At 51.1% G+C, this 16,446-nt stretch overlaps 1 protein-coding gene across 1 annotated transcript; it reads left to right on the top strand.

The window, feature by feature from the left end:
• Positions 1–10: 10 nt before the first annotated feature.
• Positions 11–5,085, top strand: MPZL3 (myelin protein zero-like 3; the record flags this gene model as incomplete). The annotated part of the gene is made up of 5 exons (XM_009695184.1): positions 11–160; positions 1,172–1,382; positions 2,037–2,193; positions 3,031–3,094; positions 5,059–5,085. Coding segments are annotated over 5 exons (609 nt in total), but the record flags the coding sequence as incomplete, so codon positions are not given.
• Positions 5,086–16,446: the final 11,361 nt, after the last annotated feature.

Below are 16,446 nucleotides of genomic sequence, written 5' to 3'. Positions count from 1 at the left end.
CACGTTTCTTTCCCTGGAAATTAAAGCCAGTCCTAAAGTGCGAGCTTTCATTGGTGAACAAGTATCTCTGAAATGCTCATTCAAATCCAGTTCTCCCATCACTGACAGCCTGACGATAGACTGGACATACCGGCCGCTCACAGGTGGTCAGATGGAGGCAGTAAGTGGAACAGGGAGTCTTTTTCTAGCAGACACTGACCAGACCTCTCTACATGCTGAAAATCTGATGATATTTGCCTTGCTGTGCTTCTTCATCACTTTGGGGTTGGGACTCTCATTGTTACCTTCTTTCCCATATACAGTTGTTTTAGTGTTCTTTGGGCAAAAAAATATTCTATGTAACTGCATAATAGCATGATGATGATAAAGTAGATAAACTTTGGGTTTTGACACAAGTGCTGCATTGTACGCTGTAGCAGTGTATAGAATGACTGTAAAGTATTTGATTGGTAGCTTTCTTGAAGGCAGCTGTACCCTAGTAGTTCTGTCGTGCAGTCTACTGCCGATGTATCTTGGGAGTGGTATGAACATGTGTGCAATGACAGTCTGAAGACAGTGATGATGACAACCTGCAAGGTTTATGGGTGGCTACTTGCTGTTTTGTGGGCAGCATTTTGAAATCTAGGCATGAATACATAAGTCTAAAAGCCCACTGGAAATCTCTCATTCAAGGTGGTAACAGAAAATGCACATCTCTACAGATTATCAGTCACTCCTGCTGCCTGAAGAGTTTGAACTCTTAGGAGTGTCCTTGTATCTGGAATAAAAGAGTGGTGCTTGTATGAAGTGAGGTCTGCTAAGTCTCTGCTCATAGGACAGCAAGAGCAAAAGTGCAAGAAGCAAAAGCTGGAGAACAGCAACGTTCTCTCTTGCACGAGACAAGAAGCCTGCTCTGCTTCTCAACTGAAGATCTGCAGAAGGGAACAAGTTGGTCAGAATGGTGATGGTGACATCTGAGAGCCGAGGCTGGTAGATAAAAGCATTGGAGATCTAATGAAATAGGACTGATTCAGAATTATCAAATAGGAACTTGAAAAGGTCTCCTGTCAAAGAAGTATTCTTCCTGACTTACTTCTTAATGTGTATTCCTTTATGTTTATAATCCAAAAAGTAGTTTGCTTTCTTAGAGGAGTGTTTTATTGGCGCGATTATTGTCTTTGCCTCCTTTTAGATTTTTCATTATCAGTCTGTTCCATACCCAACAACAGTGGGAAAGTTCAAAGACAGGATATCCTGGGTTGGCAATGTTGCCAAGGGTGATGCTTCCATTGCTATCCAAAGCCCAGTGGTGGGCGACAATGGGACGTTCATCTGCAGTGTGAAGAATCCTCCAGACGTGTACCATAACATTCCCCAGACAATGCTGACGGTTACGGAGAGGGGTAAGCCTCCATTTCAATAGCACGTCCCCATCTATGTGATACAGTGGCACTGCAGCTTTGTCAGAATCTTAGAAGTCTGAGCATCACATGTGAAATGGGTTCCCTGGAGTTCCACGTTGGAATTTCAGCACGAGCTACCTCAGCCCTTCTTTCTGAGCCAAATACATTGAGACATATTGAGTTTATTGGGGGCAGGAAGGGACAGCGGAAACTGGCGTAATAACAGAAATCAAAAACGTGCATTTGTTCGGGAGTCCCGGTCTCCACATATTGCAGCAGTAGAACAAGTTAAACGTTTAGGAAATACTGGTCTAAAAACTGTCACATCACAAACACTGATTCTCAGTAATACTTAATTTCCTCATCTGCCCTGCATGTGAGACCTGCTCTGAATTTACAGCTTAGACAGACTGATAGAGCTACATCGTGACCTGCCTTCCTTTTGTAGTTTTTTTGCATATAAAGCACCCTACTGTGTTGGGCATGTGATAGGAGTCCTACAGATTCAGTGACAATCTGTTTCAAATCTGTCGGCTCTGTGCTTTACATGAAAAGGCTTGCAACCTGTGTCCTGGATGAACAATTGTCACAGAGACTTAAGAAAGCCATACTTTACTGCTGGTACAGCTGGGCTGCTCTTTGTCTTTCCTGCAGGCCTTTCCTTCCAGCTAACTTCAGCGGTGCTGCTGTCCATTTTAGTGTTTCTCCCTTCCGTCATTGTGGTCGTTCTGCTGTTGGTAAGGATGGGAAGGAAATTTGGAGTGCTAAAGGAGAAAAAAAAATCTGGCTGTAAGAAATCCTCCATCGAAGTGTCTGATGAGTAAGTTCTGGCTGGAACCTAAAGCCTGTATTTCTACTTTGGCCTGCTGACACAGGCCAAAGGACAGGTTCTCCACTGTTCTTCATTTCATAGTGCTCAGCATCCGCCGCTCAGTCACTGAAATGTACTTCTCCGTGAGCACAATTTAACCAGCGGTCAGAAAGCTTTGGAAAATCCCCATGCTGAAGCATAAGTGCTGTACATCCGCCTTTTTCTGTCATTCGTGCGAGGCCATGGAACTGAAGCAGTTTAGGTTTAGGCAGTCTTTCACTTCTGTAATCGGGTTTATTTCAGCCTAAATCAGCAAGATATTTTGCTTATGTGGGCTTTATATGTTGCATTTTGGTATGAAGTGTCCATAACAACAAAACAAACTGAATAATGCTAACTGGTTCCTCTGTGATGGCCTAGGCAGAGGGGCCAGGTACTGAATGAGCCTTGGAGAGTGAATTCCCTTCTTAACTGGAGAGGATTCTGTTCTGGAAAGGTTCAGGAGTGAGAACAACAGTAACACTGCTGCTGGAGCTGCAGCTGTTTTTGCAATGAATTCAGTACTACCGTTTCTTGCAGAATGGGTTTTTATTACAACGTTCTGATTAGTCTTGTAAGATTTGCCAGCCAAATAGCTACTCCTGTTGTACTCTTCATGGCACTTAAGTGACGTGTCTGCCTTCAAAATAAAGGACCTGACATTCTTTATTCTTTTTGGTTTTGCTGTGCAGAGTCAGTTCAATTCAGTGTGGTAGAACTAGAATACACAGTCCACGGGAGATATTAGTATGTGTGTCGGGGGGAAAAGTCCAACCTAATCCTATGCTTTTCCTGCAGACCTGAACATTCAGAGGCAGACAACTGCTTGGGGAAGCTCAGAAACTGGTGTCTGAACTGTGTGGTAAGTGAAAGCTGGTGTTTTCAGAAGTGGTTTTGTCAACTTTGAGGAGGTGTTAAAGCAGCAGGTAGAGCTTGTCATGACACCTCTGGATGTCAAAGAAGTGTCTCATGGCTTGGCTTATGCTCCTTTATGCTGATGTTTTCCACATGTGGGCTATAAGGGGTGAGAACTGCTGCTTGTTTTTCACTTGACTTTATTGAAATCAAAGCTGACATTTTAAGATGAAAATTGAGAATTTTAAGTGCTAGCTACTGTGCCGTGTAGTGTCTCTAAAGGCTCTGTAAAACCATTTTGGGGTTTGACAGTGCTACGGTGGGGAATGGAGGCAGTGATACCTGAGTCTACTACGTTTCTTGCGAAGATGGTAGTGTGCAGCCTTGCCTCTTTTTGAGATCTTCCTACTTACACTGTTCTTGTCACAATATAATCCTGCTAAACTCTTGTGGTTTGTTTGTTTGTTTCTGGCTTTTTGTTTGTTTTTTGGTGGTTGTCTTCTAATTCTGCTTGTTCCCTTGCTACCTCATCAGCAAGCTTCTGTTAATCAGATGTGTTGTGCTGGAACCCTGAATGTTTTTGCTGCCTGCTGTACTTGTTTTGTAAAACGTGCCTCTAAGTTCTGTGTGCTGGCATTTGCGGCCACAGCCATAAGTGTGCCACATTCCAGAGTAAGCTCACTAATATGCCTAATTTGAGAGTGTTTTCGTTTTTTCCTGATGCCCTACAGAGCAAGCTTACCTCGGATGTGCCTTTACATCTTTTATACATGGTCAGGAAGTATGTCAAGGAGGATTTAAATGGGCGTTGCTTGATTCACTATTCTAATGTCAGGGATTTAAAATGTGCTAAACGCATGAGCCTTCAGACAGGTGTGTGCTAATGGTTTCTATGCTTTATTAGATACAGAATGAAAAATGAGCAATTATGCAATTTACATATGAAATATTTACAATTCTACACAAGCCACAGCAGTTTCAACGCAGCAGTATCGGGGAAAAAGAGTTTTGAGAGGTGCAGAAAGCAGAAAATGCTTTATGAAAAAGAGAGTTGCCATGGGAGATGGGAAGGCTGTTGCAAGTAAGCAGGGAGGCACCGTTGACTTACTGCAGGTGGAGAGATGGGAAAGGATGGGAGCCCCGATTCGGTGAAACAAATGCCGTCAGACGGCTGGAGACTTTTAAAAATCAAAAAATGTCTTCTCATCCTTTGAGAGAAGGCAAATTTGAATGTTACAATCCTGCTGCTTTCATATTAAGCATTTTGCCCTCTGTTTGATACTTTGCGCTCTGATATAAAAATATTTAGCTTATCAAGACTCTGAACATCCTGTCGCGCTGACGGTAATGATTCTGCATTTTTGAGGTTTCTGTAATGTACTTTTTTGTGCTTAATACGTTACCAAATAATCAACATTGCAAAGACAGTGAAAATATTTGGACTTAAAATGGTTGGAAAGTTAGTGAGATTTCCCTCATAGAGCTGTTACACTTGAGTTGGTTTCGAGGTGAGAGCTGCAGAGCTGGATTGTGGGGACGCCATCAGATGATTACTGTGGTTAAAACAATACACAGTGATGGGGATCTGAAAGTACGTGATCAGTTGTAGCTGAAAAACAACAGCTTGTGCTGTACCGGACCTTCTCTGTAGGGACTGGTGGTGCTTTTTAAGAAGATGGCTGTCTGCTCTTTATGGTTTGTCTTTTGCTTGAGCTTTAGCTGCTGCTTCTCTTAAAACCCACTTCATGTGTTGATTATATGGTGGCAATTCATCTGTGTATCTGTGATAAGTCAGATTAAGCTGCAAGTGCTTATACGACTACAAGTCCTATGGCTTATTCAAGCACAGCAGCATTATGGAAAGCGTTTAAGCTCTTGTCAGAAGCCTAGCAGACTCAATTTTGTTGAACTAGTAACTTGGTTCATGTCTTCAGACACAGTCTCAATTTCTCTCTCATACTCCCTGTTTAGGACACGGATGAGGAAGACCCATACTGACGAAAGACTAAAGCTAAGGATAAAGAACAAAATTACAGCACTGAGAATCATGGCTGGAAGGTACAAAGCCTGCTGGATAACCAGTGCAGATTGAAGGACCTGCTCTAATCTTGGCAGACTGGAATAACAATGCCAATGGGATAACTCACTTTTATTTAAGCACAAAAGAATGATTTTGGAAATCTTCCTAATTTATTGGGGAAAAACAAAACAAAACAACCTCTTAATCTCACTTCTCCAGTGCCTACAGAAACCTCAGTGCCTACAGCTGTACGGTGTGTTTCGTACAAGCAGGCTGACAACGCATGTTTCTTAGTTTACTTGCAAATTTGTTTCCTTTATTATCAGTGACATCCCTCCTTTCCTGTGCTCTTGAATTTGAAATGCCTGAAGCACAGGCTACGCCAGAGTGATGTCAGCTCTCTATGGTGATCATCATTGGACATTGACAATGTTTTCTTCTCCATTTTTTTGGAACGTATTTGCTAAGGACTTAAAGCAGTTTGATTAACTTGGTATATGGCATCCTTTGCCTTGGAGCGAAGAGAATCTACTGCTTTTTAACTATTTCTTGGTTTAATCTGCCACATAATTACAGGATCACCATTTTGTTCCTACTGTTTTCTGATTCCATTTTTAAGTCACCAACTGCACAGTAGTGTTACCTTACACTGTTGAGTTTTATCTTTCCTTTTTTTTAATTATTTGTCCAACAGCTGCATTACTAGGTACGTCTCCTTCTACTTGTAGAAGTGAAGTACAATTCATATAAAATGACTTTTTTTTTTTTTAATCAGAAATGCAAATGGGGACTCTGTATCTGGGGAAACATAACCCCATCTACCTCAACCATTGACTCAAGCAGTGTCCAAAGGAACGTTCTGTGTTCGGAAGAACAGTCACGTTCCTCCTCTCATCTTCTAGGTACCGTTTTAGGGAAACAGCTAAACGAGCATCATTACTGCCCAGTAAGGAAGAGTGCTTTCTCTTTCACCAGCCTTGTCCAGTAATGGACGGCACAGAGCAGTGGCCTTCCTGTCTGCCCAGTACCTAAACAGCTGCTGTTTTCTGCTTCCTTTCTGTATGTGCTGTTGGCCAAATAGTCTCCTTTTACATGCGTGTTATAAGTTTACTGTTGACTTTGATGTGCCATTACCAATAAATTGCTTTGTTTCATTCTAGGCTGTGGATTTCTTTATTTGGCTAAATGTAGTCGAACTCATAAAACTGCCATCCTGAGATGTTGCTTAGCTATAGAACTTATCATATGATGCTAGGTAAAGGTGTTAAGGGGACAGATTTCACTCAAAAGGGAATGCGTACCGAGTCCCCCCTTAGCAGCTCTATGATGGCTGCCAGTTACAGGTAATGTTGAAGTTCCTGGCTGCGGAGCAGGTTAGCTCTAGATCTGTGTCTCCAGATAAAGAAATGTATTTTTCTCCTGTCTACTATAAAGCAATATTTAAAAAGCTTGTGCTTCCTGAAGTCTCTCCCAGCCAAAACTTTCCTGAGAAAGGATGTTGGTGGGATAGGCACGCTTAGAGGAAGTGGCTTTGTTGTTCCACTTTCAGCAATAACAGATCACTCAAGTTCTTTGTGGAAATGAATGACTCTTGTTTTCTGCAAAATGTTTGCCTTCAGCTGCGACTCCTTTGCCAGCAGTGGGCTAGATCCTGGGCAAATCTCTTTCTGGTGCAAAGCTAAACTGCCGCCTTGAAGCTAATAGCATTCTGGATTGTGAATGGTGTTGAGCATGGCTAAGACTTCAACGTTCTCTTCTTTTGCTAGCTGTGTGGAAGTCATTTGTGTACCATTAAAACCACTGATACTAGGGTAGAGAACAGTGATTGCTGTGGTACTCCTGAGGAAGAGGAAGGATGAAAATATGCTTTCAAAGTGATTGGAAGGGAAGGGGGTGGGGTGCCAGCAGAAAGCAGTCCATGCTGTGTATCTTGTATGTGTTTCAAGAGGGAGCAGCTGACTACGCTGTGAAAAGCATGTTGACAGTGGCCCTTTTGCCCATAAGATGCCTGCTAACCTGTGGCCCCTGACAGCACCAGCAAAGTTACTCGGTGTCACTTGCTGCTGATACCTCATCAGGACAAGATCCAGTCTGCAGGAGCGGCGGTTCTTTAGCCAGCTCTGATTCCCAAGAACAACCCGAGAGGGAGCACAGGCTGCCAAAGGGTTGTTTGCCAAGAGTATCTTCGTTCTTGACTTCTCACATACTGACTGAGCAGGTCAGTCTGCCGCGATGGAAGGACGGGGACTGGGCCACATCTCGTACCTCTGAAGCGCCTTCTCCTTATGACGCTGCATACCCATCATCTGCTCTCAGGCGTATGCCTCTGTAGTTCTTCTCACCTCTCCGTAACAGTCCCTTCTGCATTCTGATTTGTCAGTACCTCAGTCTAGCTCTTAACTTCCTCTTGTGAGTTGAAAGTGACCATCAAACTGAACCTGAAATAAGAGACTTGAGACTGGCAAGACAGATAAATGACTTGTGTGTACAACCTCAAGGCAATTCAGCAACTGATTCTTTCAGAGACTCTGAATTAGGCACTGAAGAACCCTTTGTGCAAGAGACAAGTTGACTGCCCCAAGCCACCCTAGGTGAGTATTTTTTTGCCATAATATTTACTTCTTTGTGTGTTTGTTTTTCCTGAAAAGACAACTAGGGAAACATAGAAGTGCTGAGGATTCAGATACCATGTGCAAAAGTAGGAAAATGTGATGGCAGAATGGTATCTATGTATATTTTTTTCCCAGTCTGTTTAGCGAAGGCAGTTATTCTGCAGAAGGATTTGGATACGTCAGCACTGCAATATGCATAACAGCCTGGGTGAGTGGGTGCTGTCTTCAGCTGGTGCATGCACAGCACCCACTTGCTGGTGTGTGTCGCAGAGGGAGATCCTGCAAAAATGTGTTCCCGGACAGGACCAGCATTTATTCTGAGAAATAGGGTAATAAATCCAGGAAGGATATGATGGCAAATAAGGACCAGAGTCTCAGTAGCTCAGCTACAGAGAACTTTGGAAGTTCTAAGTGTAGATATCCCAGTGTGCAGGCTGCTGTGTGCTGAGGACTTTTTTTTAAAGCTGGTTCCTATTTTGGGTCCTGCATGGGGGTGGTCCTGGGAGGGTGTAGCTCTGCTTGAGTTCTACGTCTTTTTGGCAGTATAGCTGGAAAGCAGGATGCTTTGGCCTGCTGCACTGAGATATGCTGCACCAGCTGAGAGCTTTGGAGCTGAGCATGAACTTTGCTGTGTTTGTAGGTCATGTGTGCACAAGTGCGGGTTGTACAGCAAACGGTGTCGTGGCAGAGCTGCAAACAATGCAGTCAAACCGCACAGCTTTCCCCTCCACCTCCAAAAAACCCAACCCTCAAATGAGTCATCTTTTTTGAAAGGCAGATTTCAGAGAATTCCAGAAGGCTTGCTGCCACTTTTCAGGGTTTTGTTTGTGGAAAGGGGAAGGCAATGAGGGATAGAGGTGGTTTTACATCACTTACTGCAGGCAAGAACACCATGCGCCGACTGGAAAGCCGTAGTGACTGTTCCTTAGCCTGGAACAGACCCGTGTGTCCCCCAGCAGCTAATTCTGGGTCTGTAATCGCTGTCTGAGCCTGTCTCAGGGTGATTCTGAGCTTCCTTCACTGAGAAAAAAATGCATTTGGAAAGAAAAAGGAATTAGCAAACGTGTCTGGCCATGGAAAGAGATGGAAGCTTTTTTGGGGGCTGAGCGGTGGCGGGGAGGAGGCACTCCCCGCTCCCTGCTCGCGCTCTGCGGAGCCCAAGTCGCTGTTCCTGCCACTCCGCGGTGCGTGCACCGTCCCCTCTCACCTCCCCGCCGCCCTTTGCACCTGGCGTTACTGTCTCCATCGGTTCTGCACGGAGCGCCAAGGACGAAGGTGCTGCCCCAGGGGACTCAGTATCCCAGGACCACAGATGTGTCGCTGTGGGTTTCTGCTCCACAGCACCGAAGGGAACCGTGGATCTCAGAGAGCAATAAGAATAATGGCAGGTGTTTACTGTACGTATTTAATCTAGCTCCTTTCATGGCTGTTTCTTGGGGAGAAATATCTGGGACCTTTTCCCTTTCCAAGCCTTACTGAAGCTGGTCTGGACATCCTCTGACTTGCACAATGGAGGAAAAATGAGAGAAGCTAACAAGGTTTCAGAGATGATTCAGCTCCTGTTGTCTTTCTGTAGTGCGAATGCATGAACTGGAAAATACGTGCTGGCAATGGCAACCTCAAATTCAACTGTAGTGTGCGTGTTCTGCAAGCGAGGGGGCTTCTCTCGATAACTTTTTGTGCTTAAATACGTTTATCACTTTTGAATGGGCATGGCTTTGAATCGTGGAGCAGAGACACAGCAAGCAGGGTGCTGACTTTTGCCTTCCTGTGATCCATGCGTGAGCACTGGCTGGCACGTTCCTGGTGATGACCGGCTGTCCTTCCTCGGGCTGCAGGATATGTCTACAATATGGCTTCGTTTTGAGAGAAGTGCAGCAGGTCAAACTGAATACAGTGACCAAACGTGGCACTGTCTGAACAGACCCTGAAGGGTTCCAGCAGAAGTTCTCACCGTAAGCGGCACCCTGGAGCAAGGGGGTTATTTCTAGAGTAAGGGATCGGTGTTTTTAGGACCAAACTTCTCTGAGTTTGTAGTGGAAAAAAACCGTCCTATTGCTTTCTGAGCAGTGTTAACATCTATGAACATCTTGGTTGAAACGCTAGAGACTCGACCCCCAAACCACCGGAAAGATTCATTACTTGGGGGAAAATGCAAAGGTGTTTCAGGCTGAGCCCTCCCCTTCACTTGCTCTCTTCCTTTCCAGGACGCAGAGCAGTCTCAAACCAGAGATGTAGCTGACATCTGTGCTTCACTGAGTTTCAGGCTCCCAGCTGGGATAGCGGCTAACTTGAGAGGCTGAACATCCAGACAGCGAAGATCGTGTCCCTCTCCGAAGAACCGAAGGAAGTCTCTTCCTGACCTTGGGGCTTAGTTCGGTTGCAAGTTGTTGGTGTCCTGTCCCAGGGGAAACTGATGCATGTGTCACCTCTGCTGTTCTTTTTAGAATAAGATGAAGACGTTGCTGAGCCTGACTCTGGTGCTGACATGGCTGGGTAAGCTGTAAGTCATTCTGGTGGTTTTAGTTACCTTGCCTGCTTTCCCCTCTGCCTTTGCTGAAAGACCCATCGGTTCCTCTCTTCCCACAGTGAGAACCCCTTGGGGTTTCGCAGGCGCGCAGACCTGGCAGCAGTAAGTGGGCTCCTGGGTACCAGTAACCCCTCTGGTCTCTGGGTGCTGCACGTTCCCTTCCCACAGAGCTCACACATATATTTATAGGCTTGAAATTGCCACAGCATCCCTGGACGGAGTCCTGTACTTATTCTGCCAGGCTCCAAGGCTTTGAAAGAAGTAGAACTGCTTTGCCAAGTCTAAATACAGGGAAAGGTTTCCAAGGTATTGATTTTGGCTCTGCTCGAGGCAACTGGCTCCCTTGGTCTTCTCCACTGGCAAATATTTGTCGTTTTCAGCTCCACAGCTGGTCCAGACCAAAGGAAACTTGTTTGGGAAGCTGTAGGACTTTGCATTTGTTATTTACAGGGCATCAGACAAGTGCTTGGTGCTTCGCCAGGGCTCAGCCCTCAGTGGCTCGTGGACAGACTGAGCGGAGTGGCCAAGACACCAGGAAAAGTCTACCTGTCTGAGCAGGTCCCTGCTGAATCAGCTCGCCTCGTTCTTGACAAACAAGCGCCCGAGCCTCAGCCGCTCTTCTTGCGAGGTGTTGCCAGTGCAGACTCTGGGGCATGCAGGCTTTCTCTCGACGAGCTCCAGTGGCATTTTCTGCCCCGCTTGTTTCCCCTTCCTGCCGCACGCTTTGCAGCCCGCCGTGTGGGCAGCTGCTTCATGCTGGTTATCTCAGCTCTGTGCTCTTTAATGTTCCTGTTTGTATTTTTTTTCCCCACTGTCTGGCTTCTCTAGAAACCCTAAGCAGTAGTTATGTGGCCAGACAAGTCCAAGCCCAGGTCAGGAGCCTGTGAGCAAGGAGTAAGGAAGCCAAACGGGCAGGTTGCGAAAACGGACCTGAAATTCATGTGCGGTGGTTGAGTTGCCCCTGGCCTGGTGTAGATGAGGGTGGCACTGGTTCTCCCAGCCAGTGACTCACAGGAACAACCCTGCAGGAGCTGCAGGCTTTGGCTCGGAGACGCAGAGGGCTGGGGCTGTGTTTCCCCACTTCCCTTCTGCGTGGCTTGTTCGGCGAGCGCAGCAGCCCTTGGTCTGGCGGCTGGGAGGATGTGCTGCCCCGCATCCCAGGCACGCCGAAAGCAGGGGTCGGGGAGAGGCTTTGCCTGCACAGGGAGCGGGACCTCCCCGTTGCGCTCCAGACTGGTCAGTGCCGTTAGCCCCAGGCTTACCTGGAGAGGAGATACCTATGGGGACAGGCAGGCTGCATCTGGCCGTCCTCCCTGGACTCATCCTGCTGTCCTTGTCCCTGGCAGAGCGATGCAGCGGGTCGACTGGCTGGGTGTTCACGGAGCCTCAGCTTCGAGCCAGCGCTGGGGACTCTGTCCTGCTGCAGTGCCTCTTCCTAGACACGGTGGCCAAGGGCTGGACGATGGCCAAAGTGGACTGGCTGCTTGTGGCGGGAGCTGGCACGCCAAAGGTGGGTTGGGACTGGGGGTAGGTGGCGGAGCAGGGTGCGAGGGCAGGTGGCAGGGGAGGGCGAGCAAGGCAGCCTTGCTGCTCTCGGGAGGCTGTGGGGAAGCCCGTCCGCCTGGCCCAGACCACGAGAGGAGGAAGGTTCCCCTGCACGGCAGTGGGACACCTCCACCGCTTTCCGTGGCCTCGCACCGCAGGGGAACCACGGCGCTGGGTGCTGCATCCTGGGGCTTTCCAAAAGAGCGTGGGAGTGAGCTGGGCTCTCGTGTGTGGCGAGCGCTCCGTGGGGAGGGGGAGAGAGCGTGGATCTGAGGGCTCTTGAGCAGGGAAGGCACACAGGGCAGTGCCCTTCTGCTGGGCTCCTTTCACCTGATGCTGTCTGTGCCCTGGCAGGAGGAGATGGTGTTTTATTACTACAGCAACCATAGCATCCCTGTGGGCCGTTTCCGGGACCGGGCGCAGTGGCAAGGGGACATCTTTCGCTGGGATGGCTCTATCCAGCTGCAGGACGTGCAGGTGAACGACAGCGGCACATACGTGTGTGAGATCCGGCTGCTCCAGCACAGCAGCGTCTTCAAGAACCACACGGTGCTGCACGTCAGCCCCATGGGACAGAGAGGTACGTGGCCTCTGACTGCTCCCCTCTCCTGTTGCCCTGTTCGGCCCCAGGCAGAGGGGCTGCAGAGGCTCTGGGAGGCTCTCAGACCTGCCACAAGGATTCTTCTGGAGTAGGGCTGGGGTCCCTGTGTGTACCATCCCCTGCCTTGGTGTCTCCCCAGCAGGACGAGGAGCAGCAGGCACCCAGGATGCCGTGACCTCAGGACACACCATGTTTTGGCCTGTGACTGTGGGTTGTGGCTGTGTGGCCATTGTGCTGGCTTTCCTGGCCGGATTCAGCCTGAGGAAGAGGTACCAACACTAGCTCTGGGTTTATGGGGCTGAGCAAAGCAGCTCCCTGCAGCCCTCCTGCACTGTTCTCCCTGGCCAAGCACTGACCTGCCCGGAGCAGGGCTGGAGCTGTGGGAACCAGAGGGTTCAGCTCCCCGGGTAATGCCGCTGCCTGCAGCGGGGTGCGGGCTCCTGCTGCCCTCTGGTGCCACACTGCCCTGGCCCCCCTTTGCTCCCAAGCCTCCTGGGCTCCCGCCGTGCCAGTGGCAAGGATGGCCTGGCCGAGGCACCGGAGGCACGTGCGAAGGGATCCCAATGTCCGAGGAGAGGGAGGGCAGGGACAGGAGGAATAGGCGATGCTTCTTGCCAGAGATGACACCACCGTTGCCTTCCCTCAAGGTCTGCAGCCAGCACGGCCCTGGAGAGGACTGGAAATGGCAGCAGCAATAACAAAGCAGAGGTGAGAGCTGAGGCTGAGCGGAGAGGAAAGGAACGTGTGCCTGCCCTGCCCTGGGACACCACCACAACCTGTGGGAAGAGAGGGAGGCAAGGCGGGAGAAGGGGAGCGATGGGACACGCAGGGCTGCACGGTGCTGAGCATGCCTGCCTCTGTGCCCAGTGGCCATGCCCTCGGGTGGCCAGCCCGCGCCCGCCAGCCAGCGCCAGCCAGCACCAGCCAGGGATAGGGCACGCACAGGAGAGCTGCGGGCCCCTTGCTGTGCTGCCGGCTGCATGCGGTGGTTGGAATAGGCCCCAGGTGCCACCGTTTCGTTTGGCTCTTGGTTAAGAGGAGATGCTGATGGTGCAAATGCTCCCGCAGCAGCTGAATGCCTGGGAGCCGAGAGGCTTGCCAGGGGAAGATGGGGTCCTGGGCCACAGCCTCCTCCTGAGGCTGAAGCCAGGGTTATTCTCACGCAGGATGGTGGTTGTCACTAGCTAATGCTGTGTGTCCTCGGGATGCAGAGGGATCACTGACATGGGGCACATGAGTACAGGGCTGGGGAGGCTGAGCGAGGGGATCCCAGACTGGCCAAGCACGAGGTGCTGTTTGGTGGCCAGCCACGCCTGTGGCTCTCGGTGCTAGCCCTGTGACTGGGGTAAGGTGGCCCTCGTGTATTTGTGGACCGCTCGGTTCCGAGCGTCCTGATCTCCCCCTCGTAGGAAGCGCTTTACTCCTCGGTGCCCGGAGCTGAAGCACCCAAGGCTGAACAGGATGCAGGGAAGAAAAGGAGAGCCGAGGAGACCTACATAACCATGGTAAGGAGGCGAGCAGCTGCCCCGAGCTGTGGCAGGCATGGGCAGGGCGTGCAGCTGTAGGGCTGGTGTGACTCCCTACATCACCAGACCCCTCCCCAGGGTGACGGCATCCAGGGCCTGACCCCTTACTCCCTACACCAGACAGCAGCGTCGCTGGCCTCCTGCCCACTCCAAACGGGCCCCGATACCTGCGGTGAGACTCACGCCCTGTCCCTTGCTCCTTACAGCACCCCTCTCCCTTCCGGGAGAACGGTGTCTACGTGGAGCTGGCGAAGAGGGTGATCCCGGCAGAATGGATGGGAGAGGGGAGACAGGGTGACGGACAAAGCGAGGAACCCTGCAGCAGACCAGATGTGGCACTTCCCTGGGCCCCAGAGGAGCAGAAATAGCCGTGCTGGGGGATGTAAGCCCCTGAGCCAGCAGGTGTGTGCAAGACATCCTTGTTCCTTTGGGCAGGCCAGCATTCTGCTGGGGTCAGCCCTTCCTCTAAGGAGCGGTGCCACTTCGCTGTGTGCTCCATGCCAGAGCTACTGCTGGGGCACGTCTCACCGCAGCTGTCGGCCGGGGGCCCCGGGGAGTCGCGTCTCTCTGGCTCTTGTGTCCTGGTCTCTGGAGGGGGGCACAGTGGGCACAGCTTCCATGCTCTAGCTTTGATCCTGGTCCCCTGCAGCTCCAGGTCCCACTATAATGATCTCCAAAGAAAGCCTCGCAGAGGGAGGAAGGGGGAGATGCAGCGGGAGCCGTGCAGGTGTGCCAACGGTATCTTCTGAAGATAATAAAACTCAGGGAGTCGTCCCAGTTCCTGGCTTCCTTTTACCTCCCGCTTAAGCGCGTGATGTCCAAGTGTGCCAAAAACTGCCTGGCCCGGGGCCTGGGAGCCCCTGCACCCCTGTGCAACCTCGCACATGGCACTCGCGCCTGCCCTGCTGTAAGGCCAAACGCTCTGCAGGGGATGGAGGGGAGCGGGGCAGGCCCCGCGGGCAGCGGGGTCCCCCCGTGTGCCTGCTCACACGTGTCTCCGGTCTAGCAGCCGTGGGTGAGCATCTCTGCACGCACCCTACACCTGGTACTCGCTGCCCGGGCCGGGGGGGAGTCCGGCAACCCCTCCCGGGCCCCCGGGGCAGCATGTGGGCATGTGCCGACTCTTCTCCTACGCTAAATATAGATGTTTGACGCCTCCAGGTGCAGAGCCGGGAGCGCCGGGGACCACCTCCCACCTCCCACCCGGCTCTGCTCCATGGGAGACTGCAGCACAGCCTGCTCCGGGCTGCAGTCCTTGGTTTCACGTTGACACCCTACTCTCTTTTCCTGGATGGAGCTAAGTGACGGGATTACAGGAGCAGCCAGCAACCAGAGCGGGTTTTGGGGTGACAGGGGGTTATGTGTGACCTCTGCTCCCTTTGCGGGGTCATGGGACCCGTTGCAGCAGAGCAGAGCAGGGTCTGCCTGCCCGGCAGGGTTGGGAAAGTGCTGTGTATGCAGTGAGTGTGTTTGCCTTTCCTGCATTCACCCTGGCACTTCTCTGATGCCTGCTCTCCCGGCTGCCCTGTTTCCCTTCCCGAAGCTGGTCAAGTAGCAGAGCAGCGATGCGTCTCTCCTGCCTCCCCATTGCCCCATCCCTTCCTTCCCAGGGCTGCGGTGCACAGGAACTGAGATGTGCCCTGGCTCCACGACGCCCCTTGCCTTTCTCCTTGCTGACGCTACCAGAGCAAAGCCCACCATCCTGCATCCCGGGGCACAAGAGCTAGGTGGCTGAGCAGCTGCTGTCACTGGCTTTCAGGTCTCCGTGAGGTCACCTGCACCCATCTCTGCAGCCTGAATCCAGGCTTGGAATCCATGGCCCAAAGGCTTCCTTGACGAATGGTGCAAAGGGGAGAAAAGACCTTCTCTAGCCCTGTTACTGCTGGGCAGAGCCTCCCCATCCCGAAGGCTGGATGAGGAGGGGGCGTTGCCCTGGGATAGCATCCTGCTGGGGAAGGGGCCCGGGGAGTCTGGCACCACTGGGAAGCAAGAGGGCTGCCCTCGCATCAGCGTGGGAGTGGGTAGGCACACCGGGAGCGCTTCTGCCCGCTGCGGGCTACCTGCCCGTGGCCGTGCCTCCTCCTGGCCACGCTGACCGGGCTGCTGTGCAGGCTGCCTCTTTGGGACCCTCTGCTCTTCCCAGGCCAGATCAGTCCCTCTGCTCTCTGCCTGGCTTCGGGAGGGCTTTTCTGATGTTCCTGGGCCCAGCTGGGCTCTTGAGAATGGGAAGTGCTGCTGTGAAAGGTGTGAGCAAGGCCAGTTGCCAACCTGCAGCAGGGCAGGGGTGACACATCTGCATGGCCCCGCTGAAATCAGGGGGTGGCGGGGGCCATGGGAACCCTCAGGGTCCAGCCTGCGCTGTGGGGCACTGGCCGAGTCCCTGGGCTCCCAGCCTCCCGGGGGGCAGAGGAGCCCCGAGCGCTGCGTGCTCCAAAGGCAAGTTTGCATGGCCGGAGGGAATCCCATCAGAAACCTGCTCCTCGGCCGCCCTGGGCTCGGCACGCTCCAGGAGAGGCTCTGCCGCA

Source organism: Cariama cristata, unplaced genomic scaffold, assembly GCF_000690535.1.
Source record: "Cariama cristata isolate BGI_N322 unplaced genomic scaffold, ASM69053v1 scaffold16762, whole genome shotgun sequence".
NCBI classification, from domain to species: Eukaryota; Metazoa; Chordata; class Aves; order Cariamiformes; family Cariamidae; genus Cariama; species Cariama cristata.
Note: the sequence above shows the minus strand (reverse complement) of the source record. Positions and strands in the feature narration are given on the sequence as shown.